This window comes from Ranitomeya variabilis, chromosome 1, assembly GCF_051348905.1.
Source record: "Ranitomeya variabilis isolate aRanVar5 chromosome 1, aRanVar5.hap1, whole genome shotgun sequence".
In the NCBI taxonomy this organism is placed as follows: Eukaryota; Metazoa; Chordata; class Amphibia; order Anura; family Dendrobatidae; genus Ranitomeya; species Ranitomeya variabilis.
The window spans coordinates 14,773,785-14,799,299 of record NC_135232.1 but is presented as its reverse complement, the minus strand read 5'-3'; the positions used below and the strand labels follow the sequence as shown (position 1 = coordinate 14,799,299).

General features: G+C 44.7%; 2 protein-coding genes across 2 annotated transcripts in view; both read left to right on the top strand.

Moving 5' to 3' along the window:
* The window catches only part of LOC143793598 (uncharacterized), a 29,773-nt gene extending 25,492 nt beyond the window's left edge, over nt 1-4,281 (top strand). Inside the window, exon 5 of the mRNA XM_077280665.1 lies at nt 3,109-4,281. Within this exon, the coding sequence (XP_077136780.1) occupies nt 3,109-4,058 (950 nt within the window). The 3' untranslated portion in view covers nt 4,059-4,281. The remainder of the gene's footprint in view (nt 1-3,108) is intronic.
* The window catches only part of LOC143793496 (uncharacterized), a 606,170-nt gene that overhangs the window by 40,540 nt on the left and 540,115 nt on the right, over nt 1-25,515 (top strand). The gene's annotated exons all lie outside the window — the stretch shown is intronic.

Here is a 25,515-nt window from a genome sequence, read left to right as displayed (position 1 = left end):
CATTAAAAAAGTCAAATGGCGCTCCTTCCCTTCCGAGCCCTGCCGTGCGCCCAAACAGTGGTTTACCCCCACATATGAGGTATCAGCGTACTCAGGACAAATTGGACAACAACGTCCCTGGTCCAGTTTCTCCTTTTACCCTTGGGAAAATAAAAAAATTGTTGCTAAAAGATCATTTTTGTGACTAAAAAGTTAAATGTTCATTTTTTACTTCCATGTTGCTTCTGCTGCTGTGAAACACCTGAAGGGTTAATAAACTTCTTGAATGTGGTTTTGAGCACCTTGAGGGGTGCAGTTTTTAGAATGGTGTCACTTTTGGGTATTTTCAGCCATATAGAACCCTCAAAATGACTTCAAATGTGAGGTGGTCCCTAAAAAAAATGGTTTTGTAAATTTTGTTGTAAAAATGAGAAATCACTGGTCAAATTTTAACCCTTATAACTTCCTAGCAAAAAAAAAAATTGTTTCCAAAATTGTGCTGATGTAAAGTAGACATGTGGGAAACGTTATTTATTAACTATTTTGTGTCACATAACTCTCTGGTTTAACAGAATAAAAATTCAAAATGTGAAAATTGCGAAATTTTCAAATTTTTTGCCAAATTTCCGTTTTTTTCACAAATAAACTCAAAAATTATCGACCTAAATTTACCACTAACAAGAAGCCCAATATGTCACGAAAAAACAATCTCAGAATCGCTAGGATCCGTTGAAGCGTTCCTGAGTTATTACCTCATAAAGGGACACTGGTCAGAATTGCAAAAAACGGCAAGGTCATTAAGGCCAAAATAGGCTGGGTCATGAAGGGGTTAACTTATGATTCTTTTACTATTGATACAGTTGAAGAATAGTATTTTTCTCCCTCTAGTTTTTTAGAGCTTCATGTGTGCGATCCTGCTTTATTAGTGTAAATGCTTTCTTTTTACTCTTAATTGCCCCTCTTACTTCTTTGTTTAGCCACATTGGGTTTTTCCTATTTCTTGTCCTTTTATTATTTTTAGATTGAACAAGTGTCCTTCAGTCCAGCATCAAGATAAGGGAAAAACGGTGATAAGATCAAGTAGCATTACTTGATTATTTACTCTATTTGCATAGTTTTTCCCTCACTGCTTTCAGAGTCAACAAACTGGCTCCATAATACAATGCATAATTAACATTTCAGCAAACATCACTAGTCATCAAAGATAATCAAACACTATGTTATATGGAATATCAGCTTACAAGTCAATATTACAGGCTTAAGGTACCGTCACACTCAGCAACTTTGCAATGAGAACGACAACAATCCGTGACGTTGCAGCGTCCTGGATAGCGATCTCGTTGTGTTTGACACGCAGCAGCGATCTGGATCCTGCTGTGCCATCGCTGGTCGGAGCTAGAAGTCCAGAACTTTATTTCGTCGCTAGGTCGGCGTGTATCGTCATGTTTGACATCAAAAGCAACGACGCCAGCAATGCCATACATGGAGCTATCAACCAGCGAGAACGATAAGTGAGTCGCCATTACGTCACTGGATCGCTCCTGCATTGTTCTCGAGTTGCTGTGTTTGACGTCTCTACAGCGACCTAAACAGCGACGCTCCAGCGATCTAGTTTAGGTCGGCTCGTTGTCTAGATCGCCGCAGAGTCGCTGAGTGTGACGGTACCTTAACAGAAGCAAAAGTATAGATACAGCATATTCTTCTTGGTTTGCTAATCATAGTTGTGTGGGTATTTTAAGATATAATCTGGTTTTCTTCACAGTGGCTATTATTGGATAAGGTGTTTGGTGGATTTATCTTTGACTGTAGCTAGGTTTTGAGTGTGTGATAATTCCCTTTCTTCTCCTACTTTGGTTCAATCCAATCCCCGGTGCATCCCTCTGTTGTATGTGTGAGTATATTTGTATGTTTGGTATTTTTTGTTATCTCTGTTTGTATTACCTTGTTAGTTTGGTTGGTGTATTGTGGTACACTACTACTCCCCTCTTCCCTTGATGGGGGAAGGGTGCAGACTAAGGGTGGATTCAGGAGCTAAGGCAAGGTATGTGGCACCGGTGTCTTCACCATCAGAAGTAATTCGGGGAGCAGGGTGAGCTACGGCGCCTTTAGTGTTAAGGACAGGGAAGGAGCTGCTGGTTCTGGGACTCCCAACAAGAGTCGTGACATTAGCTCTGACCAGAACCGTTTTTTGACCCATTATGGATTCTATCACTGCTCTAACAGGGCAACTGCAGCAGCTCAGCCTGGAGGTGGCAGATCTACACACTGTCATTTTTCAGCACCCTTACACATCAGGTTTGCGGACCGTTACTGCCAAGCAACCAATAGTGGAGCCCAAGAGAGCTTTGCCTGCCAGGTTCTCTGGGGAGCGTGACAAGTTTGTTGTTTTCAGGGAAGCTTATAAGCTATACTTTAGTTAGGAGCATCAGGTGGAGATAATAAAGTAATCTCTCGCCTTCAATGTGACCCCCAAGAATGGGCATTCTCTCTCCCGTCTGACTGCCAGTCGCTCCAGACGGTGGAGGAATTTTTTCTGGCCCTGGGTCATATATACGATAACTCCAACCTCATCTCCATGGCTGAGTCTACACTACATCAGCTTCAGCAGGGAGATTGGCCAGCGGAGGAGTATTGCTCCATGAAGTACGATATGTCACGAAAAAACAATCTCAGAATCAGTGAAATTCGTTGAAGCTCCAGAGTTATTGCCACATGAAGTGACACTGGTCAGAATTGTAAAACTTCGCCAGTTCATAAAGGTGAAAGCAAGTTTGGAGTGTGAAGGGGTTAAAACTCTATTTTTAGTTGCTTGGACACTTTTCTACACTAAGGGCTTGATAGAGTGAAAAAGCACTAGTAGTACACTAAGGGATAAATCCTGATGACAGGTTCCTTTAAGAACTGTCTGTTTGCTGTCTAATCTCTGCCACCCGTGACTTGTGCCAATGTCAACAGTTTGTGTTATTCACTTTGCCTGTCATTGTGTTAATGTTATGGCATGTAGTTGTCTTCCTCATTACTGGTCCTTTCAATGACGATTGTCTTCATTGTGAGCTCCATAATATAAATTTAGAACTCTCTTTTGTGCTGTTGATTGGATGTGATTTTTTTTATCTTTCATCCTTATAGGAAATTTTTATGAGAATAACGGTTTATCACTAAACTGTAAAAAAGAAGATATCAGGAAGCACTCTAATGGAGAAATCCTCATTACCCTTCATGGACCTCCTGGACATCACAGCACTTCACTTTCTTATAATCCTCCTAATCATGAGGAAGCCTCTACTGAGCAATCTCGCATTGTTACCACAATTCCAGATGACAAAGTAGATACAAGATTTCAATGTGATAAGCAACCCACAAAAAGCTCAGATTGTTTAACGCCAAGAAAGCATAAAGGAAAAAAGCCATACCCCTGTCCAGAATGTATGAAATGCTATCCAAATAAATCAAAACTTATTATACATAGGAGAACTCACACAGGAGAAAAGCCATTTTCATGTTTGGAATGTGGGAAGGCCTTTACAGATAAAAGGGGTCTTATTAAACATCGGAGAAGTCATACAGGCATGACTTCATATCCATGTTCAGAATGTGGGAAATGCTTTACAGATAACTGGTTTCTTATTACACATCAGAGAATTCACACAGGAGAGAAGCCATACTCCTGTTCAGAATGTGGGAAATGTTTTACAAATAATTCAAAATTAGTTAGACATGAGAGAATTCACACAGGAGAAAAGCCATATTCATGTTTGGAATGTGGGAAGTCCTTCACAGATAAATCAAGTTTTAATAGACATCTGAGAATTCATACAGGAGAGACTCCATATGTATGTTCAGAATGTGGGAAAGTTTTTAACGATAAATCAAATTTTGATAAACATCAAAGAATTCACACTGGGGAGAAACCATTTTCATGTTTACATTGTGGAAAATGCTTTACAGATACATCACAACTTGTTAAACATCGGAGAACTCACACAGGAGAGAAGCCGTATTCATGTTCGGAATGTGGAAAAGCCTTCAAAGTTAAAGGGAGTCTTATTACACATCAGAGAATTCATACAGGAGATTAGCCATATTTATGTTCAGAATGTGGGAGATTTTTTACAGATAAATCATACCTTGTTAAACATGAGAGAACTCACTAAGGAGAAAAGCCGTATTCATGTTCACTCTGTAATAAATGCTTTACAGATAAATCAAGTCTTGTGAGACATGAGAGAAATCACACAGGAGAGAAACTATTCATGTCCAGAATGTTGGAACTCTTTTGTAAATAAATCAAATCTTGTTAGACACGAGAGAAGTCATACAGAGAAAAGCTGTATTCATATTCAGAATGAGGTTGTCATTGTTTCATCTTTACTGTGGGACAGGGATACTGTGAGTGATGGTTCAGCCGCTCTATGAGATCTGGAGTGTGCTGGACTGTCAGTGTTGTGAGTGACAGTCCAGTCATCCAATTTAATCCTGGAGCATGCTGGGTTGTCAGAATTCTGATCCATAGTCCTGGTGCTCAATTTGGCCTAGCCTACAGGCGTTTCCCCAGGTTCCTCCCATCCTTGGTGATTTTCTAGCTATAGTGGCCTGCAAAATTATTCCCCTCACCCCCCAGCATTTTTTGTGTTTTGCTACCTCACAACCAGAAATTTCACTGTTTTATTTTGAGGGTTTACATCAGTTCATTCACAAAACATGCCTACAACTGTGGCCATTTGGTTTTCTGTGTATTGTGAAGCAAGCAACAAATAGGACAAAATAACTGAAAACTTAAATGTGCATAATTATTCACCCCCATTAAGTGAGTACCTTGTAGATTCTTGTAGATCCTCCTTTTGCAGAAATTACAGCTACAAGTCACTTTTTTTTTTTAATTCGTTTATTGAGAACAAAATGAAATTACGTTACATTCATATTTGCTTCCAAACAATTTAAACGTAATGAACAATACAGCTAAATTATGTATTTAGTAAACCTATAATAGAATATTGTCTTAATTATAGCAAACATTCTCATAAAGCTATGGAGTAAGGATACCAAATTATTTGTAACAAATAAAGAAGTCAATCGTAAATTATACCTATCTCTACTCTAACTACTAATATGCCGCATTACCTCATATCTGCCACCCATATAATATCTCTGCCAGTACCAAAAGCAGTCATGTTGTAACTACAGAGTAAGGTGGGAAGAATTCCATCTACCCCAAATGTTTTCAAATTTTCCTGGACATCCCCTGTTTTTATATAATGTACGTTCATATGGAATGATCGAGTTTACCAGGTCAATCCAAGATCTCAGGGAGGGGTGTGAGCCTCCCATCCACCGCAGCGCCAATACTTTCCGTGCCATAAAGAGTTTCCCGCAAGACAATCCCAGTGTGGGGATCCCAATTCTCCTCCTCCCACACACCGAATATACAAGTTAGTGGGTCAAGGGGAACAGGGGTTGATAGTAACGGCGTCAACAAGGACGTCACATCCCTCCAATAATGAGAAATTACAGGACAGCCCCATATCATGTGAATAAAGTCTGCATCCGGTGAATGACATCGCAAACATTCTGATGCTTGGAAACGACCCATTTTAAAGAGCCGTACCGGAGTTAAATATGCTTGGTGTATTATATATAGTTGGGTCATCCTGTTGTTGACTGATGGGGATACTTTAATTGGAGATTCAAGAACATCATCCCAATCCTCTTCCTGTATACCGGAAAGGAGTCTCCCCCATTTCCCTTTAAGAGAATCTAGAGTAGGTGTAGCTCCCATAGATAGTAAATAAGTATAGAGGGAGGAATTGAGAATCCCTATCAAGGGTAGAGAGGATATAGCACGGTTTGCACCCGAGTGTCTCATATACGATTGCACGGCTGACCTCAATTGTAAGAATCGAAAGAACTGGGACCTCGGTATACTATATTTAGCTTGTAGCTGTTCAAAAGACACAAAGATTCCCCCATTATAAAGATCGCCTATTGAAGAGACACCATGTGTCACCCAAAAGACCGTGGACGGGTGGCCAGATAGAGCCGGAAAATAGCCGTTGTTCCACAAAGGCATTTCTGCTATAATGGCTGTAAAACTAATAATCTTTTTTATTTGCCTCCAAACTGAACAAGCCAAACGAAGTAGAGGCAGCAAACGGGGAACATTAGTTTTCTCCATCTCCAAAAAATTTAATGGACAGTCAATATGGGCCTATTGAAGTAAGTGGCTTTCAGAGTTGGGGATGGACTCACCTGGCATCCACTTATTGAGAGCTCTAGCTTGGCCAGCCAGATAATAGAGATAGAGATCGGGTAGTGCCGCCCCTCCCTCCTGTTTTGGTCTCGTAGCGTGGATAATTTAAGTTTAGGCCTAGAATTCCCCCAAATGAAAGTTGTAATTTGAGAGTTTAGGGTGGCAAAGAAGGATTTAGGGATCGGCGTTGCACTATGCTGAAGGGAATAATTGAGCTTAAGGAGCAGTATCATTTTAATTAAATTAATACGGCCAGCTACAGAGAGCGGAAGTTTAGACCAGGTTTCAAATTTAAATTTAACCAATTCCATCATAGGAAATATATTGAGTTGTAGGTCAAGTCTGCTAAATTGAGAAATATGAATACCCAGGTATTTGAAGCTCGATACAATAGGGAGAGGAGAGAGGGTCTCAAGGCGGGGTATTGGATTGTGGGAAAGGGGCATCAACGCCGATTTGTCCCAATTTATATATAGACCTGAGTATTTACTAAATTTATCTATAGTAGCAATTACCTGTGGCAATGTTTCTTCCACTTTATCTATAAACACGACCATGTCATCAGCATACAGACCGATAGTGTCCACCCGACCAGCTATGTCTATACCTTTAATATCCGGGGAAGACCTTACACATATCGCCAGTGCCTCTATCGCGAGAGCAAAGAGAGCCGGGGAGGGAGGGCATCCCTGGCGGGTTCCTCTATGTAGTGAAAAGGGGTTAGAAATTGTCCCATTTACTACCAGACGAGCTCTAGGTTTGATATATAGTAAACCCACCCAATGTAAGAATTTATCTCCGAAACCAAATTTTTGTAGGCAGGCTGAAAGAAAGGACCATTCAAGAGAATCAAAGGCCTTGGCTGCATCCAGCGATGCCAACGCCCAGGAGTTATCTGTTACCAATGAACTGTATTGGACTATCAATTGGACTTGTCTAATGTTAATAGAAGTGTTTTTGCCCGGCATAAAACCCGTTTGGTCCGGGTGTATAAGGTCTAGTATAATTGAGTTCAGTCTGATGGCTAGAATTTTGGTAAAAATGTTGTAGTCCACGTTGACCAATGATATAGGGCGGTAAGATCCGCATTCCGAAGGGTCCTTCCCCTCCTTTTTGAGTACAACAATGTTTGCCTCATAGAAAGTATCAGGCATAGAGCCTCTCCCCCACATCCCTCGAAATACTTTTAACAAAAGCAGTGCAAGTATATCGCGGTATTTCTTATATAATTCAACAGGGAACCCGTCTGGGCCAGGAGCTTTCCCAGAAGCCATATCTGCCATAGCATATTCAACCTCCTCCAAGGTAAACTCGGCATCCATAAAGACCCATTGGGTTGGGCTCAGTACAGGAAATGTTATATCCGATAGGTAGTTTAAGTTTCCCGAAATATCAAAATGAGATTTAGAGGAATATAATGACTTATAATATTCATGGAAACAGCGGAGTATCTCCTCGGTAGAGGATGTCAAAGATCCGTCTGGCGTTCGGATCTGCAATACAGTATTGGAGGTATTGTGCTTACGCACCAAGAAGGCCAAAAGTTTATAAGCTTGGTTTCCTAGTTCGAAGTAAGATTGACGCGTAAAGAATAGTTTACGCTTGGACTTAGTGTCTACATGTTGTACATATAGCCTCTGGGAAGATAACCATGCAATTCTATTGCCATTAGTAGGGTCAGATATATATGCAGATTCCGAATCTTTTAAACGCCTCTCTACCTCATCATCCACCCTTGAGGTCGTTCTCTTTATATAAGAAATTGTGGAAGATAAACAACCCCGTAAATATGCTTTGAGGGTATCCCAAAGCGTATTAATGTCTTGGGGTTCCGGATGGGACAAGAGAAAACACTTCAGCTGATCAACAGTTCTATCACTAGAGTCTATTAATTTAAGCCAAAATGGGTTAAATTTCCAGATTATACCATTGTTGGATTGTCCGTATTTAAGCTTAAGGATAATTGGGCTGTGGTCAGATATTCCCCTAATGCCATGTTCAATGCTATCTACCCACATTGCCACCCGCTCAGAGCCAAATATGTAATCTAACCGGGAGAGAGAGCGTTTAGTGGATGTGTGACATGTATATCCCTGTACCTCAGGATGGTGTATTCTCCACAGATCTAACCACCCACTGCCATCCATAAACAAAGCCAATTATGAAGGAGCTTGAGAGGGAGATTCCCCAGCTGCCTCGTCGCCCAATCTCAACCTATCAAGGCGGTGGTCCATGACCAGGTTAAAGTCCCCCATACAGATGACATTAGCTTCTGGGAAGCTTAGGGCAAAATTCAATGCCTTCCGTAGGATAGAAATGTTGGCTGGGGGGGGTTGTAGACACACAATAGAACATATTCATGAGAGTTGATTAGGGCATGTACAAAGACAAAATGGCCTTCGGTATCTCTTCTAGCTTCTTTGACCTCCCATCTAACGTCCCTGTGAATAAGCAGTGAGACCCCTCTAGAATAGCTAGTGTGGAACGAGTGAATGGACCACTGCACCCATGGCTTCTGTACACAACGGACCGAGTCTCTGGTCAAATGAGTCTCTACCAGTGCCACAACATGGGGACGGTGATGCTTAATTTGTGAGAAAACCTTAATCTTCTTCCGAGGTGACTTAATCCCCCGTACATTCCAAGACATACAAATTATTTCAGATTCCATACTCGTACATCAAAACATGGTAAACAGTGGTACCCGAGCAAAATCTGAGGATAACCCATGTAGGGCAGAGTATTTGCTGGCGGCGATTTCTACCTACAGAACAAGTAAAACCAACATAAAAATAAAAACAGAGCAAAAACCAAACAGTATAGGAGTGAAGTCCTGTGCTCCTATTAACAAGAAAAAACGGGGATACCCTCACTGATGTTAGCGTCCGGTATTGTTGTTAAGTTCGACGCCCTCATAGAAAGCTCCATTATGCTTTTAGTGGCACCAATACATTAGGATTATTTTGCATTGGCTGCCCCGTGGGTTCGCAGCCACTCAGCCACCTCCTCTGGATCAGTGAAAAACACAGAGGTACCCTCATAGACAACCCGCAACCGAGCAGGGTAGATCATGGAATATATAACTGTTATGACCCCAGTGGACAGGGTCTCAGAGGAACGTGTAAGTCTGCGAGATACAAAAATCCAGCTCATAGGGCTGTGGTAACTGGGTTGACCAAATAACTACTCCTAACGCCAACACTAGAAGTAGCCGGGGATCATGCCTACGGTGATCGCTAGATGACTCGCGCCAGCCGGAGAATCTAACTACCCCTAGGAGAAGAAAACAAAGACCTCTCTTGCCTCCAGAGAAAGGGACCCCAAAGCAAGATACAAGCCCCCCACAAATAATAACGGTGAGGTAAGAGGAAATGACAAACACAGAAATGAACCAGGTTCAGCAAAGAGAGGCCAGCTTACTAATAGCAGAATAAAGCAAGATAACTTATCTGGTCAACAAAAACCCTATAAAAATCCACGCTGGAGATTCAAGAACCCCCGAACCGTCTAACGGTCCGGGGGGAGAACACCAGCCCCCTAGAGCTTCCAGCAAAGGTCAGGATACAGATTGGAACAAGCTGGACAAAAATACAAAACCAAAGCAAAAAGCAAGGAAGCAGACTTAGCTTGAAATACAGGAACCAGGATCAAAGGACAAGAGCACAACAGATTAGCTCTGATTTCAACGATGCCAGGCATAGAACTGAAGGTCCACGGAGCTTAAATAGCAACGCCCCTGAACTAACGGCCCAGGTGAGGAAATAGGAAAAGACAGACGCTCCAGAGTCAAATCACTAATGACCACTAGAGGGAGCAAAAAGCAAAATCACAACAGTACCCCCCCCCTTAGTGAGGGGTCACCGAACCCTCACCACGACCACCAGGGTGATCAGGATGAGCGGCGTGAAAGGCACGAACTAAATCGGCCGCATGAACATCAGAGGCGACCACCCAGGAATTATCTTCCTGACCATAGCCCTTCCACTTGACCAGGTACTGAAGCCTCCGCCTGGAGAGACGAGAATCCAAGATCTTCTCCACCACGTACTCCAACTCGCCCTCAACCAACACCGGAGCAGGAGGCTCAGCAGAAGGAACCACAGGCACAACGTACCGCCGCAACAAGGACCTATGAAACACGTTGTGGATAGCAAACGACACAGGAAGATCCAGGCGAAAGGATACAGGATTAAGAATTTCCAATATCCTGTAAGGACCAATAAAACGAGGTTTAAATTTGGGAGAGGAAACCTTCATAGGAACAAAGCGGGAAGAAAGCCACACCAAATCCCCAACACGTAGTCGGGGACCCACACCGCGGCGGCGGTTGGCAAAGCGCTGAGCCCTTTCCTGTGACAACTTCAAGTTGTCCACCACAAGATTCCAGATCCGCTGCAACCTATCCACCACAGAATCCACCCCAGGGCAGTCAGAAGGTTCCACATACCCGAAGAAAAACGAGGGTGGAAACCAGAGTTGCAGAAAAACGGCGAAACCAAGGTGGCAGAACTAGCCCGATTATTAAGGGCAAACTCAGCTAACGGCAAGAAGGTCACCCAATCGTCCTGATCAGCAGAGACAAAACACCTCAAATAAGCCTCCAAAGTCTGATTAGTTCGCTCCGTCTGTCCATTAGTCTGAGGATGGAAAGCAGACGAAAACGACAAGTCAATGCCCATCCTACCACAAAAGGATCGCCAGAATCTGGAAACGAACTGGGAACCTCTGTCTGACACAATATTCTCAGGTATGCCGTGCAAACGAACCACGTTCTGGAAAAACACAGGAACCAGATCGGAAGAGGAAGGCAGCTTAGGCAAAGGAACCAAATGGACCATCTTGGAGAAGCGATCACATATAACCCAGATAACAGACATGCCTTGAGACACCGGAAGATCAGAAATGAAATCCATGGAGATATGTGTCCAAGGTCTCTTAGGGACAGGCAAGGGCAAGAGCAACCCGCTGGCACGAGAACAGCAAGGCTTAGCTCGAGCACAAGTCATTCCGGCGTCTATGAATTTTCCTCTCATTTCTAGTCAGGATTCTATCACATTGCATCAAATCAGGTGTCCGTTCAGACAACACCATGAGGGAATTTGCGGTTTTTCTATCACATTGCATCACATCAGGTGTCTGTTCAGACAACAACATGAGGGAATTTGCGGTTTTGCGCTCCCGCAACCGCCGGTCAATTTGAATAGCCAGGGACATGGTATCATTCAGACCTGTGGGAATGGGAAAACCCACCATAACATTCTTAATGGCCTCAGAAAGACCATTTCTAAAATTAGCGGCCAGTGCACACTCGTTCCAATGTGTCAGCACGGACCATTTCCGAAATTTTTGGCAATACACCTCAGCCTCGTCCTGGCCCTGAGACATAGCCAGCAAGGCTTTCTCTGCCTGAATCTCAAGATTGGGTTCCTCATAAAGTAAACCGAGCGCCAGAAAAAACGCATCAATATCAGCCAATGCCGGATCTCCTGGCGCCAGCGAAAAAGCCCAATCTTGAGGGTCACCCCGTAAGAATGAAATAACAATTTTTACTTGTTGAGCAGAGTCTCCAGACGAACAAGGTTTCAGGGACAAAAACAATTTACAATTATTCCTGAAATTCCTAAACTTAAATCGGTCTCCTGAAAACAGTTCAGGAATCGGAATCTTGGGTTCAGACCTAGGATTTCTGGTAACATAATCTTGTATACCCTGCACACGAGCGGCAAGCTGGTCCACACTTGTAATCAAGGTCTGGACATTCATGTCTGCAGCAAGCTTAAGCCACTCTGAGGTAAAGGGGAAAAGAAAAAAAAAAAAAAAAATGAGAGAGGGAAAAAAAAAACTAAAAATTTTCTTTCTTATAATCCCACTTCTGCAATGCATTAAACATTTAATACCGGCCTGGCATACTGTTATGACCCCAGTGGACAGGGTCTCAGAGGAACGTGTAAGTCTGCGAGATACAAAAATCCAGCTCATAGGGCTGTGGTAACTGGGTTGACCAAATAGCTACTCCTAACGCCAACACTAGAAGTAGCCGGGGATCATGCCTACGGTGATCGCTAGATGACTCGCGCCAGCCGGAGAATCTAACTACCCCTAGGAGAAGAAAACAAAGACCTCTCTTGCCTCCAGAGAAAGGGACCCCAAAGCAAGATACAAGCCCCCCACAAATAATAACGGTGAGGTAAGAGGAAATGACAAACACAGAAATGAACCAGGTTCAGCAAAGAGAGGCCAGCTTACTAATAGCAGAATAAAGCACTAATTATCCCATGTGTTTAAGATTGATTTCAGTGATCCATTGAGCCCTGAGACACAATACCATCCACGAGTTTATTTGAAAAACAAAACAATTAATTCTTTATCACACTTAAATCCAATTTGCATAATAATTTGGAACACAGTGTAAATGCTAAAACTGAGCTGCCATTATGATTCTCCAGGTCATTACGAGTTCATAGACACCAAACATGTCAAGGTTCTTTTTTATCTAAGTGGTGAAAAAAAATTCCAAACTTTGCTAAAAAAAAAATAATTGCGCAATTTTCCGATAACGGTAGTGTCTCTAATTTTCGGGATCTGGGGTCGGGTGAGGGCTTATTTTTTGCATGCCGAGCTGACTTTTTTAATTATACCATTTTGGTGCAGATACGTTCTTTTGATTGCCCGATATTGCATTATAATGCAATGTTGCGGAGACCAGAAAAACGTAATTTTGGCGTTTTGATTTTTTTCTTGCTACGCCGTTTAGCGATCAGTTTAATCCTTTGTTTTTATTGATAGATCAGGCGATTCTGAACACGGCGATACCAAATATGTGTAGGTTTGACCTTTTTTTTATTGTTTTATTTTGATTGGGGCGAAAGGGGGGTGATTTAAAGTTTTATATATTTTTTATTTTTTTAATATTTATTTATTTTTTTAATTTTGGCATGCTTCAATAGCCTCCATAGGAGGCTAGAAGCATGCACAGCTCGATCGCCTCTGCTACATAGAGGTGAAGCACAGATCACCTCTATGTAGCAGAAATGCAGGGTTGCTTTGAACGCCGACCACAGGGTGGCGCTCAAAGCAATCGGCCATCAACAACCATAGAGGTCTCAAGGAGAACTCTGGTTGTTATGGCAACGCACCGATGACCCCCGATCATGTGACGGGGGTCAGCGGTGCGAGCACCTTCGGCCACGCGGCCGGGAGCGCTAGTTAAATGCCGCTGTCAGCGTTTGACAGCGTACTATCCGTCGGCGTCTGAATGAAAAGGGACTGTATGGTAGGAGACCCAGGGAGACCCCACTTCTTACCCCGAGACATAAAAAAGCCAGGCTGGAGTTTGCCAAAACTTACCTGAAAAAGCCTAAAACGTTTTGGAAGAATGTTCTCTGGTCAGATGAGACAAAAGTAGAGCTTCTTAGGCAAAGGCATCAACATAGTTTACAGGAGAAAAAAAGAGGCATTCAAAGAAAAGAACACGGTCCCTACAGTCAAACATGGCGGAGGTTCCCTGATGTTTTGGGGTTGCTTTGCTGCCTCTGGCACTGGACTGCTTGACCGTGTGCATGGCATTATGAAGTCTGAAGACTACCAACAAATTTTGCAGCATAATGTAGGGCCCAGTGTGAGAAAGCTGGGTCTCCCTCAGAGGTCATGGGTCTTCCAGCAGGACAATGACCCAAAACACACTTCAAAAAGCACTAGAAAATGGTTTGAGAGAAAGCACTGGAGACTTCTAAGGTGGCCAGCAATGAGTCCAGATCTGAATCCCATAGAACACCTGTGGAGAGATCGAAAAATGGCAGTTTGGAGAAGGCACCCTTCAAATATCAGGGACCTGGAGCAGTTTGCCAAAGAAGAATGGTCTAAAATTCCAGCAGAGCATTGTAAGAAACTCATTGATGGTTACCGGAAGCGGTTGGTCGCAGTTATTTTGGCTAAAGGTTGTGCAACCAAGTATTAGGCTGAGGGTGCCAATACTTTTGTCTGGCCAATTTTTGGAGTTTGGTGTGAAATGATCAATGTTTTGCTTTTTGCTTCATTCTCTTTTGTGTTTTTTTCATTTAAGACAAATTAAATGAAGATAATAATAACAAAGAATTTGTGTTTGCAATCATTTTCAGGAAGAAACTGAGTATTATCTGACAGAATTGCAGGGGTGTCAATACTTTTGGCCACAACTGTATAATGGTTTGGGATTAAGAATATGTACGAAAAGAAAGGAGAGGAGCACACAAGAAATATACAACTATGGCCCCTTTCACATATCAGGTTTTTGCCATCAAGCACAATCTGGCAAATTTTGAAAAAAACGGATCCAGCAAAATTAGCCGCCAGATCCGTTTTTTTCTTGGATTTGTATTAGCACCGGATTGCACCTGATGACCACTCGTTTCATCCGTTTTTTACCTGATACGTCTAAAATTTGTTTTCTGGCTGCCTGAGAAAACGTACAGAGGAACGTTTTTTGTGTGCGGTGAAAAAACGCACAGCGATGGATCCTATGAAAAACTGATGAAATGTAAGGTGAAATGATGGATCTGTCAATGGATTCTGTTTTATTTTTTCACGATATCATTCATTTTCCAGTCTGGAAAAAGTCTCTCTCTCTCTCTACATATATAAAATAAAAAGTCGGATCCAACAGATCCGTTGCATCAGTTTTTCACAATTTGCAACGGATCTGTTTTTTTTAAAATTAGCCGGATTGTGCGTAACGGCTAAAAAATGATGTGTGAAAGAGGCCTATGTCCTGCATGTCTGGGAAGAGGGAGGGTAGGGCAGAGTTTGTGTTGTTTATTCTATAGTTTGACCTTACAAATTGTAATGTGATAATCAAAAACTGAAATTAAGAATCTGTAAGCTAAGAAAATGCTTTTGAATGAACGTTTACATATATGTTAAAAATCAATAAAAATGATTGTTTAACCCCTTCGCAACATGCGCTGTACTAGTACTGCGCATGCCGCGTCTCCCCCTTTGATGTGGGCTCCGGCGCTGAGCCCACATCAAAGTCGCGACATGTCAGCTGTTTTGGACAGCTGACATGTGCGCGCAATAGCGGCGGGTGAAATCGCTATTCACCCGCCGCTATTAACCTGTTAAATGCCGCTGTCAAACGCAGACAGCGGCATTTAACTACCGCATCCGGCCGGGCGGCCAGATATGACGTCATCGCCGACCCCCGTCACATGATCGGGGGTCGGCGATGCGTCAGGAAGGTAACCATAGAGGTCCTTGAGACCTCTATGGTTACTGATCCTTGGTAGCTGTGAGCGCCACCCTGTGGTCGGCGCTCACAGCACACCTGCAATTCTGCTATATAACAGCGATCTGATGATCGCTGTTATGTAGCAGAGCCGATCGGGCTGTGCCTGCTTCTAGCCTCCCTTGGAGGCTACTGAAGCATGGCAAAAGTGAAAAAAAAAAGTTTTTAAAAATGTGAAAAAAATATTAAAAATATAAAAGTTTAAATCACCCCCCTTTCGCCCCATCCTAAATAAAACAATAAAATAAAAATCAAACCTACACATATTTGGTATCGCCGCGTTCAGAATCGCCCGATCTATCAATTAAAAAAAGCATTAACCTGATCGCTAAACAGCATAGCGAGAAAAAAATCCGAAACGCCAGAATTACGTTTTTTTGGTCGTCGCGACATTGCGTTAAAATGCAATAACGGGCGATCAAAAGAACGTATCTGCGCCGAAATGGTATCATTAAAAACATCAGCTTGGCACACAAAAAATAAGCCCTCACCTGACCCCAGATCACGAAAATTGGAGACGCTACGGGTATCGGAAAATGGCACTTTTTTTTTTTTTTTTTTAAGCAAAGTTTGGAATTTTTTTTCACCACTTGGATAAAAAATAACCTAGACATGTTAGGTGTCTATGAACTCGTAATGACCTGGAGAATCATAATGGCAGGTTAGTTTTAGCATTTGGTGAACCTAGCAAAAAAAACCAAACAAAAAACCAGTGTGGGATTGCACTTTTTTTGCAATATCACCGCACTTGGAATTTTTTTCCCGTTTTCTAGTACATGACATGGTAAAACCAATGATGTCATTCAAAAGTACAACTCGTCCCGCAAACAATAAGCCCTCACATGGCCATATTGACGGAAAAATGAAAAGTTATGGCTCTGGGAAGGAGGGGAGCGAAAAACAAAAACACAAAAACGAAAAAGGGCCGCGGTGTGAAGGGGTTAAAATAAAAAAAAAAATTGTGAGGCACATGTGTTAATATGATCACTGCACCCCTCAATGAATTCATTGGGGAGTGTAGTGTAGTTTGTAAAATGAGTTCACATATGGGGGATTCTGCTATTCTGGCACCTCAGGGGCTCTGACAATGTGACATGGCTCACGCAAACCATAACAGTAAAATCTGCATTGTAATATGATGCCTCTTCCCTTCTGAGCTTTGCACCAGTGGCGTATCTAGGGGGGGAAGCCGGGGCATGTGCCCCGGGCGCAGCCGGCAGGGGGGTGCAGTTGGGCTGCCTAATTCGGCAGTCCGCAGTGTCTCCCCCAGCGGGTGCATTCTGCCGCCCCCCGGATTGAGAGTCGGCTGTTCTCTGTGCCAACTGTCAAGCTGACAGCCGGCGCAGAGAAGCTGCAGCGCGCCAGCTCCCAACATGTGCGAACATACCGCATGTGTAGCCTGTATGGCTGCACCAGGGTCCGGCGGAGATGGAGGGGGGCCCCTGCAGGGTGGTTGCGACGTGCAAGGAGAAATCCCTGCAGCTCTGCTGCCTACAAGAGGATATAGCAGCGGAGCTGCAGTGATCTGTCTTCCTGCCCGCGCTTCCTCTCACACAGGCAGAGGCCCGTCAGAGGAAGGTGATGAGATGCTGCGGCAGAGCGTGTGGAGAGGTGAGAAGTTGTGTGTGTGTGTGTATATATACAGGTGCTGTGTGTGTGTGTGTGTCTGTATAGAGAGGTGAGGTGCTGTGTGTGTATATATAGAGGTGAGAGGTGTGTGTGTGTATATATAGAGGTGAGGTGCTGTGTGTGATGTACGTGTCTGTATATAGGTGAGAGGTGCTGTGTGTGTGTTGTATGTGTGTGTGTATATATAGAGGTGAGAGGTGCTGTGTGTATACAGAGGTGAGAGGTGCTGTGTGTGTTGTGTGCGTGCATGCATAGCGCTGCGGGTGAATGTGCAGAGAGGTAAATGGTTTTGTGTGTGTGTGTACTGGGAGGAGAGGTGAGGAAATGATGGATGTGGTGGAATGGGCAATGATGGAGGTGGAGTGGGCAATGATGGGGGTGGGGGAGGAAATCATAGAGGTGGTGGAAAGGGCAATAATGAGGGGGGGAAGAAATGATGGAGATGGTAGAATGGACAAGGATGGTGGTGGTGGAAAGTACACTGATGATATTGGAGGGGGAGAAAATGATGGAGGTGCTGGAATGGGCAAGTATGGTGATTACGGCGGAAAGGACAATAATGATGGTGGTGGAAAGGGCAATGATGGGGATGGTGGGGGAAGAGAAAATGATGGATGTGGTGGAAAAGGCAAAGGAGGAAATGATGGAGGTGGTGGAATGGGCAATGATGGGAGTGCTGGGGAAGGAGGAAATGATGGAGGTTGTGGAATGGGAAATTATGGGGTGGTGGGGGAGAAAGCAATGATAGTGGTGGTGGAGAAGGCAAAGATGGAGGTGGTGACGAGAGCAATGATGGGGTGGGGTAGAGGAAAATAATGGGCATATATGAGGAAACAGTACAGGAGAATGGGGGGCATGTATGAGGAAACAGTACTGGGGAATAGGGGGCATATATGAGGAAACTACTGGGGAATGGGGGGCATATCTGAGGAAACAGTATGGGGGATGGGTGCAGCCAGTATGAGGAGCGAACGGGGGAATGTATGTGGACACAGTATGAGTAGCGATGTGAAAAATGTATGTGGACAGATTACGGGGAGTGAGGGTGATGAGATATGTGCAGACACAGTATGGGGAGTCAGTTGAGCAGGCAGCATAGAAAGTGAGGGGGTAAATATATTAGGAGGCAGTATGGTGAACAGGGGGATGTGAGAGGAGATAGTATGAGGAGGGAGGGGAATAGTGTGAGGAGACAGTATGGGGGGAGAAAAGTGAGTGGGCACAGAATAGAAACTGAGTAGTGGGGGCGTAGCATGGGGGGACAGTGTAAGGGCACAGCCAGGATGGGACAGTATACCAAGGAGGGGGAGTGTGATGAGAGAGTACAGTATAAATACTGGGCCCTATAGGGGGACACAGTGTGAGGGGACAGTGTGAAGAGGGGGCCGGTATGGAAAGGAGAGGTCAGTGTGAAGAGCATGTACCATAAGAAGGACAGTGTGGGGGTCATATTTTGTGCAGACAATATAGTGAGGGGCAGTTTTTTATTCAGGAGCATTATAATGACACTTGTATCTTTAAGGGCATCATGTGGAGATTTTCTGCAAAAGAGCGGAGAAGATGGAAGTCTGCAGAGACGGCTGTGGATGAGAAAACTCATCATGGGGTCTGGACAAGATGAAGAAAAGAAGGAGATCGGCTCCAGAGACGACGTCATCTATAAGGTACCTGGATGTAAATGTTATGTGTGATACTGACTAATTCTCATGTTTTTATTTATGTTAGGAGCATTAAAGGGGATGTCCAGGTTTGTAATGAGTCTGCAGTCATTGTTTGTGACGGGAAACGTCTGACTTCTCACAGTACGCCCTGCACGCTGTCAGGATTCTCTCGTGCTGGGGATTTACATACATGTGGTCACGTGCTGACTAGACATGTGTGGCCTCCGTCAATGAACATGAACTGAGTGAGGCCGGGCACGTCTAGTCGGAATGTGGTCAGAAGTATACAAATCGCATGCTTGTGCTGACATGACCGTCCACCGGCAAGGGAGAATCCTAAAAGTGTGCAGTGCATGAGTTGTGGGAATTCAGAAGCTGCGATGTCAGGATTCAGCTCTGCAGGTTCCAGTAGTCGTCACATGGACACTTCACTCATATGTGACTTTTACACTTATGGTCCTGTGACAACGAGCTTCTCTTCTGCTTCTCTCAGTTTTTCACTGAATATTGAGAGCATTAGGGAGAGGAGCTCGTGGGCACATGACTGAGTGTGCAAATTATATATGTCGGGGGGGGGGCGCAAAAATTAATTCTTGCCCTGGGTGCCAGAAATGCTAGATATACCTCTGCTTTGTACTGTGCCTCTAAAGTACCGTGTTTCCCCGATAGTAAGACACCCCCGATAGTAAGACGTAGTGGGGGTTTTAGCGGAGTCGGCTAATGTAAGACGCACCCCCGAAAGTAAGACATAGTACTGTACGTTGGAAAAATATAAGCCGTACCGGTACCTTTTGCTGCATTAACTGCGGGATGCGGACAATTCAGCTAAGGCTTCACTGGTAACCAGGGTAAACATCGGGTTACTAAGCGCAGGGCCGCGCTTAGTAACCCGATGTTTACCCTGGTTACCAGTGTAAGTGTAAATGTAAAAAAAAAAAAAAAAAAAGTGAGGTGTCATATCTTGTTTTTTCCAGAGGTGATTTTGGAGTTTTTGGGTTGTCGGGACAGAATACAGTGGCTCTTCCTTTGCCTCTTGGTGTTTTTAATCCTTCAGAAAGATACTGTTGACTTCCATCTCCGAGGGCGCCCCAGTGCAGGCTGCAGTAGGCCGGCTCTGGCGGCGGGTCCATGCGGGGTGGAGTAGATGAAGCTGGCCGCTGCTTGCTGCTCCGGAGCACACAGTCCGTGCAGGGGATGGTGCACCGGGCCGGGGGAGGACAGGACGTGCAGGTATCTGCCGCCTCCTGCGCCAACCACAGCGCCGCCCCCGGCCACGAACCCCCCGGAGAAGCTGGAGCATTTGTCGGGGAGAAGCAGCTGGTCGTGCCTGAGGTGGCTTCCCTTTCTCATGGTACGGAGCCGCCTGGATGCTTCTGTGTGTAGAAGGGTCCTCGCTTCCAAGCCAATAAGAAAATCCTTTATCCGTCACATTTTCATTCAAGATTATCACAAAACAACAGATCCGTGATGGAAAATGGAAGAATACGTGAAGCCTCCGATCTGCATCTGTGCCTCATGGATCCCCATAGACCTGAATGGCCGAGTCTGAGTCACAAATCGGGTCAGAATAGTCCCTGCTCTGAGTGTCACAGATCTCACTATCAGATCCGTGATATTAGCCGATGTGTGACTACATCCATTCTGCTCTGTGACTTTCTAGTGTATCTGTACTCCGCTGTGTCAGTGTACGCTTGTCTACTGAACTCACACCTTTAATACAGCTTTGGAGTGATTGGTGGGGTCTCAGGACCGGGTTCCCCACCGATCTGCTCAGAACTAAATTGCGTAAAAAAAAAAAATCTTCCCAAAGTTTAGTTACTCTATAAGGTGCATCCACACTGGCTGATAATCAATACCGATCGGCCGATCTAAACAGGCGGTCAGTCACCCAATCTACGAGCAGAACATTAGTTTGTTCGGTAAAATAATTTTTAAGCCTAAATATTCTGGGCAGCAGACCATCCTGTGTAAACGAGCTGCAGAGTGCAATGCTATTCTCTGCGCACAGAACCATAATAGTACAGCTCACAGGCTATTAAACCACTGCCGATCACCTTCATATAACCAGTCGGCGGTCATGGAAGTGCCGCGTGTGACCAGTGTAAATGCCGCCTTAGATCCTGGTACCTTATAGGTGACGTCTTCTCTGATTGGAGTTGCTCTCAATCCCCCAAACTCTGACCCCCTCTCCAGACTCAGCTGCTCTAAACAAAATCCTTTCCCAGTACCAATGGGTGGATTTATGGAGAAAACAATTCCCCTCAGCCAAAGACTATACATATTTCTCTCCATGACAATTAGTATACAGTAGGATAGACCACATATTGGCCCACCCATCATTCATGCCCAATATAACAAGCATTTCAATACAGTCTACTCCGTGGTCGGACCACTCTCCAGTCCAGCTCACCTGCTCCACTTTACACCCATGACCCCATTCATTCAAGTGGACTCTGAATGACTCCTTACTCCCTTATCCTGAAATTGCTCAGAGATTGAAAGATCATCTTGATGAATATTTCTCTCTGAACCCACAGTCAGCTTCTTCCCAAGTCTCCCTTTTGGGAGCTCATAAAGCAGCGATGAGAGGCTTCTGCATTCAAGAAGCTTCTCGTAAGGAGAAAGAATGATACGCAATAATAACAGCTCCTGAGAGTGGGGTGTCAACATTAGATGAAGAACCCGCCCTCCCCTTCTACTGACCGTGACCTCATGCATGCTCGCTCTGTACTCCATCTTTGCCACTCCGAAAATACGGACCAAGCCATTTACTGGAGTCAACAATGCTTGTATGCCCTTAATAATAAAATTAATTCCAACCTTGCCAGATGGATCAAATTCCTCTCGCCACCTCGTACTCCTATACGTCTTTGCACTGCCACATGCATAACCTCCAATCCGCAACTATTTATCCGCCGGTTTCAACAGCAACTTGAACATTTATACAATGACACCTCTTCAAATAATGCACAAAAAATAGAAACTTTCCTAAACTCTACCCCTCTCCTAACCCTTGGCCCCAATATGATGGAACTTTTAAATCGAGCCATCTCTCCCTCTGAAATAGAAAATGCAATTAAATATTTAAAGATCAACAAAAAAAACAGCTCCGCTAATATTTCTCTTAGCAATCGAACCATTACCAATCCAGAAATTGCATCGGTTTCCCACAAACTTAATGTCACGGGGAGACTAGGTGGGCAAGAGCTAATAACACGGGCCCCTGCAATTTCCCTCAGACTAGGGAAATCCTGACTGACCCTCTACCTGGAGTTTACACTGATGGTGTGCATGTCTAGGCCTCGACCCTCGCCCTGTCTCCTGTTTCAACCCTAGTCTGAAATCACCGCCCACCACCCAGTGAAAAGATCATACACCAATACCCACAGTTAGAACAGACAAGGATAACGGAAAATATACACCACGCCGCAGTCACTCAGGAATACACTATAAATGCGCAGGGCAAAATAAATACAAATATAGGAAGGAGTAAATAAGACAAAGGGAAATACACCACCAGCAACGATACTCCAACTACTAGCTCATCACTCCAGCCCGAGATAACAACGCACAAGACAGAAGCTATAATCGGCGACGCCCAATGTTCAGGAGAACTATTTAAAGGCAATGGGCATGGCCCAGCTTCCAATCCGAGCATCAGGTAAATTAACCCCGGACCAGCTAGATAAAATCAAGCCGACGCCAATGAGCACATAGTGGTCAAAAGCGGAATTACCGCTGTCTGTCGAACGACCTGGTCTGAACAGAGTCCGACATGACACTTTATGTTTGCAGACGACATATTACTTCCCCGCAATCTTCTTTGTCAGCCTTGTCGACTCTCTTAATGAGTTTGAACACATATCAGCCCTGCAGATAATCCATTAGAAAAAAAACCACACTATGAGCATATCCCTTCCTGCCACCATTATCCCGCAACTCAAAGTAGATTTTCCCTTTCAATGGACCCCCAATCACCTCGAATATCTAGGTGTAAACTTAACCGATAACTTAGAGTCCCTTTTCTATGCCAACTATCCTCAAATGCTTTGCAAACTTCATTCACAACTTCAGAATTAGGAGAAGCTGCATCTCTCTTAGCGGGTTCGGATAAGGGTGATTAAGATGACTTTTCTCGCCAGAATATTCTATTCCATGTATTGCCTATCCCTGTTCCAACCTACCTAAAATTAGCACAACGTCTACGTAACACTTTTGTTTGGAAGGGTGGTCTCCCCAGCAGTGGCGTAACTACAAAGCTATGGGCCCCGGTGCGAACTTCCAAATGGCCCCCCCCCCTACATTCCCCTAGATACGCCTCGGACTGTTGCAGGAATCTCCTGCACTGCAACATGGTGTTGGGTGCCAGCACAGCCCGCACAGTGGTATATCCAGCACAGCCCGCACAGTGGTATATCCAGGACAGCCCGCACAGTGGTATATCCAGCACAGCCCGCACAGTGGTATATCCAGCACAGCCCGCACAGTGGTATATAGAGCACAGCCCGCACGGTGGTATATAGAGCACAGCCCGCACAGGGATATATACAGCACAGCCCGCACAGTGGTATATCCAGGACAGCCTGCACAGTGGTATATCCAGCACAGCCCGCACAGTGGTATATCCAGCACAGTCCGCACAGTGGTATATAGAGCACAGCCCGCACGGTGGTATATAGAGCACAGCCCGCACAGGGATATATACAGCACAGCCCGCACTGGGGTATATAGAGCACAGCCAGCACGGGTATATACAGCACAGCCCGCACAGGGGTATATAGAGCACAGCCAGCACGGGTATATACAGCACAGCCCGCACAGGGGTATATAGAGCACAGCCCACATCTCATCCCACCACCCCCGATAATGGCCCCACAGTCCGGTTAAAAAGAAAAAAAACAAAACACTCTCCTCACCTTTCCTTTTGCCCGCGCTGCTCGTCCCTGCTCCTGTCTCGGTGGCTGCAGTCTGCGCAGGACACAGCAGGTGCGCGATGATATGACGTCATCGCGCACCCGCAGTGTACTGTCAGAGGCAGAGCGGGGAATGATGGGAGAGGGGGCGTCAGGAGACGCTCTCTCCTCCATCATTGCATTGAACTATACCGGTGTCATAGACGCCGGTATAGTTAAATGCGGCGGCGGCGGGGGCGGGGGGGAACAGTACAGTGGGCGGCCCACTACTGGCACCGGCTCTTCTGGCATTTGCCAGAAGTGCCCGATGGCCAGTCCGGCCCCGCAGGTCAGGGGCCGGCCCTGGGCCCCTGATCTGCGGGGCCCGGTCGCAATGGCGACCGCGGTAGTTACGCCCCTGCTCCCCAGAGTTAATAGAGCAACTCTTTACTGACACCGCCAAAAAGGAGGTCTGGGAGTCCCTAACCTTTCCAGATATTACCAGGCAGCCCAGTTAGCTCTATACCAGTGTTTCCCAAACTCCAGTCCTCACGGACCCCACGGGACATGTTTTCAGGATTTCCATAGTGTTGAACAGGTGAGACAATTCCTGATGCCTTGATGACACTTCCACTACTTGAGCAAGACTATGGAAATCTTGAAAACCTGACCCGTGGGGTCCATGAGGTCTGGAGTTTGGGAAACACTGCTCTTTACCATGCTTATTCAGATCCCCCACAGAGGCTTTCCTTAAAAGCTCCTGAGTGTCACCCAATGACCCTTGATGCTTTATTATGGATCCTCCCAGCACAATGCAAACAAATTATAAATCCAATTCTATCACATTCACTCAAAATATGGGATTCCCTCAAATATTCCTCAAACTTAATTTCCCCCATCCTGCCTCTCGCCCCACTATGGAGCAATTCGTAGTCCCCCCGGAAACGAGTCTTTCTGGATCTATCGTATTTGCGTTGCCACAGGAATTACAAGAGTCCACCATCTATTTAACGTTAATGGTATTATTCCATTCCCAGCCCTCCAAGAAAAATACAAACTCCATCCTAGAGAAATATTCCGCTATTTACAACTGAAGAACTTTATTACCTCACTTCTGAAAAACTCCAGCCCAAATTATATGTTCACTCCTTTCGAACAAAGCTGTCGCCAGAATCCACACGCCCCACGTACCATCTCACTCCTCTACTCACATATCAACTACACTTCACACCGGTATAATTTAACTTACACCTCTCACTGGGAGTCTGATATCAGCTCTGCCCTTACTGACCCAGAATGGCCTCAGATTTGGTCCTCTTCAACCGGTGGAATCCTAAATACCTTAATGCTAGAGACAAACTATAAGGTCTTAACTAGATGGTACTTGACCCCAGCTAGAGTCACCAAGGCAGTTCTCGGCTACTCTCCCAAGTGTTTTAGAGGTTGTGATTCTGACGGGGAGGATATGTACCATATTTGATGGTTGTGCCCCGTGGTACGCAGATTTTGAACTAGGGTATATCACCTTATTCTCTGTCACAAACACTAACCCTAAAAATAAACCCTTGGGAAGCCTTACTTAACAAATGTATCCCTACCATTCCTAAACACCCAAATTCTCATCTCATTCATATTCCTAGCAGCCAAGCAAACTATAGCCTCCTGACGAAGTCAAGCGGGCGAAACGCGAGTCGAGGTGCAGCGCAATGTGGTGTAGAGACGAATATCTGTCCTTTTTATACAGGAACATTGGCCTCAGGGTACTATTCAGGCAATTTAGCAATATAATAACCTCTGCTCAACCTGTTTCCATTTATTAGTTAGTTACTCATATTGATATTGCTA